General features: G+C 42.2%; 1 protein-coding gene across 1 annotated transcript in view; it reads right to left on the bottom strand.

The window, feature by feature from the left end:
• Positions 1-1924, bottom strand: part of LOC106537299 (excitatory amino acid transporter 5) — a gene marked incomplete in the record, with an annotated part of 10872 nt that extends 8948 nt beyond the window's left edge. The window contains 1 exon segment of the mRNA XM_014034686.1: positions 1452-1924. Within this exon segment, the coding sequence (XP_013890140.1) occupies positions 1452-1592 (141 nt within the window).
• Positions 1925-2690: the final 766 nt, after the last annotated feature.

Genomic DNA, 2690 nt, shown 5'->3' with positions numbered 1-2690 from the left:
GGCCATAAGAGGAGAAGGGAGGCCATCCAAAAAAAAAAAAAAAAAAACAAGTTGGTGAGCAGGATTCCAGACGTGATGACTGAAGGTTTAATTGAAGCTCATTGTTTTGTCTCTTGACTTTTCAACACGATCCAAAAACTTATTCAGCAAATTCTCTCAAAAATGTTGATGAAGTCGTGTCCAACTCACCTTGAGAGCAACGAAGCTGCATTCCAGCACCTGAACAAGAACCTCTCCTCTCAGGTTTAAAAACCGTGTTGATAAAAAAGAAAAAAAATGTWTCCAGCWGATTAAATAATAAACWTGGAGTCRGCCATGAGCCCAACAATAAGATAGSATTTTTTAAAAACACGGCCACGCAGCTTGCTGCTCATTTAGTTGCAAACATTTAGAATTCAATGWGATTTGAACATTTTCTCAGAAACTCACAGATAAGTTTCCAACATTCACAGYCAGTGAGATAAACCTCAGATTTCAGCTGCACTTTAACAGTTAGTTTAAAATTTCACTATACGTAAAATATGGTCTTATAATTATCAGTAATATTACAAATCAACACTTTCCTAAATAATTGGCCAAAATGTCATATTGTACACTGTTGTTAAAGTTTTGTGTTTCCTGAAAAACTTAAAAAAGACTTAGGTGATTATTTTCAGAAAGTGTATTTTCATTCTCATTATTTTGACCCCCGCCACAAAGTTTCTGTACTGTTTATTTATTATTTCAGAGRTTTTTGGTCAACCGTAGCACGGAAACAGCTGCACAGATCAGCRTGAAATTTGACAGGAATGTAGATGTGTCCGACCTAAACTGGGCCCGCTGACGGTTTTACAATACACCCCATGTTTGAGGAGGGGGCTCCATCTGAAAATGGAGTGTCTGGATGTAAAAAAAAATGCTTATAACTCAAAAAACAATTCAACATAAGCGTTTCAGATTATTATTTTTTGTTTAGATCTGATAAAGTGCTATCGAATGAGCCCCCGACCCCCCTGGACCCCCACCCAAAAACAATAAATCTTGTTCTTTGCATATGTGGGGGGATGGGCATATATGCTACCTCTATGTGGTATCTAATCAGTCTGCATTGCCAATGCAATGCACACTATTGTGATTCATTTTCCATCCAAGTCNGTGTGTGTGTGTGTGTGTGTGTGTGTGTGTGTGTGTGTGGTAACTCACACGTTCATAACACATGTATTGTGTATTTCTATCAGGTAAATGTTGGTGCATTCCACTTAAATGAGGGGAATAAATAAATAAATAAAAGAGGCATTTTATGTCTGGAACAGAATTTGTGTTTTGAATCCTTTCTGGCACATGAGGACAGGGGATCACCACGGGGTCTTTGCGGGTGGGGGCACCATAAGGCAGAAAAGCAGGAGGGGAATCGATGATCACTGGTAGGTTGGGTTGGTTCTGGGTCACAAGCAKCACTTTGACCAACTGACCTGCTCGGAGAGCTGCTTGCCTCTGAGGAAGAAGCCCAGCAGRCAGCCGATGACCACGGCCAGCACCGACAGGATGAGCAGTCCGTTCTGCTTGCAGACATTCTTCACTCGGCCCCACACTTCTTCCAGAGCCAGCGCCATCCTCCTCCAGCTGTTTGTCCCAGTCCTGTGCAAAACCACCAAAGTAACCCCCCTGTTTTACCACTTATTCAGCCATAGAGAGCCCCKAACAACCTGCCGCCACGACGGAGGAAGTGTCAGACCGGGGACGATGTAGGTGGGGGAAGTAGCTGAAAGCTGGCTGATTAAGGGAAAATGGATCTTATGAGACAGAAACAAAAATTTAAGAAACTTAAGGAAGATTAAAAGCTGAATCGACGAGGTTGCGGTCCAAAATAAAGCGCTCCGAGCCGCGTCCTTCGTAATTTCACATCAAACTAAGAGCATCACATAGACACACTGTCCTCCTGTGTCAGACAACCCCCTCCACCTTCTGCTCCCCCCTCTGCCACTGGCACATTTCTGCTGACGGCCAACAGAGGGCTCTGCGACAGCTGGTGGTATTGTCCTCGGGGTTAATGCTACAATCCTATTAGGCCCTGCGCAGCCCAACTCAAATCTGAGGCTGGATTAGAGAGCTCTCTGAACAATTGCACACCGGATTGGTCCAGGGCACATAAAAAAATAAATAAAAAAAAGAGATGGGTGAAAAAAGTACAAAAGCGACACGAGGTAAAGAACAGAAAACAGGGTCTTTGAGTCAGAGCGGGTTGTGCTTTAAATGCTCAAGATTTTATTGACAGAGCAAATAAAGGCAGTTTTCTGTTCTGTGTGTTTGCGTGTGTGGGCAACGGTCCATTAAGTTCACAGTCTCACAGCGTTTCAGAGTGTTCTTTAGTGGTGTTAAATGTGCATCCACACACCTATAATCACAGCCTTGGCACAAAAAGCATACAGGGATAAAATTCATGTAGAGCATTAAGAAAGGTTGGTTCAGTGTGTTTCTTAAAAAAAGGATCATAAAATGGTAAATGGTACTGAACTTATAGAGTTCAGCAAAAAGAATCCACGTGTTTGTCTCAAACAGGTTTCAACCTTTTTTTACAGTACCAATAAAATGTTTGTGCAAATTGACTCAATTCAAATCAGTTCAATCCAGTTCATTTATATAACTTAGGGCACACACACAGACACACACACACACACACACACACACACACACACACACACACACACACA

The sequence above is a fragment of the Austrofundulus limnaeus genome, unplaced genomic scaffold (genome assembly GCF_001266775.1).
Source record: "Austrofundulus limnaeus strain Quisiro unplaced genomic scaffold, Austrofundulus_limnaeus-1.0 Scaffold2233, whole genome shotgun sequence".
NCBI lineage: Eukaryota > Metazoa > Chordata > Actinopteri > Cyprinodontiformes > Rivulidae > Austrofundulus > Austrofundulus limnaeus.
Note: the sequence above shows the minus strand (reverse complement) of the source record. Positions and strands in the feature narration are given on the sequence as shown.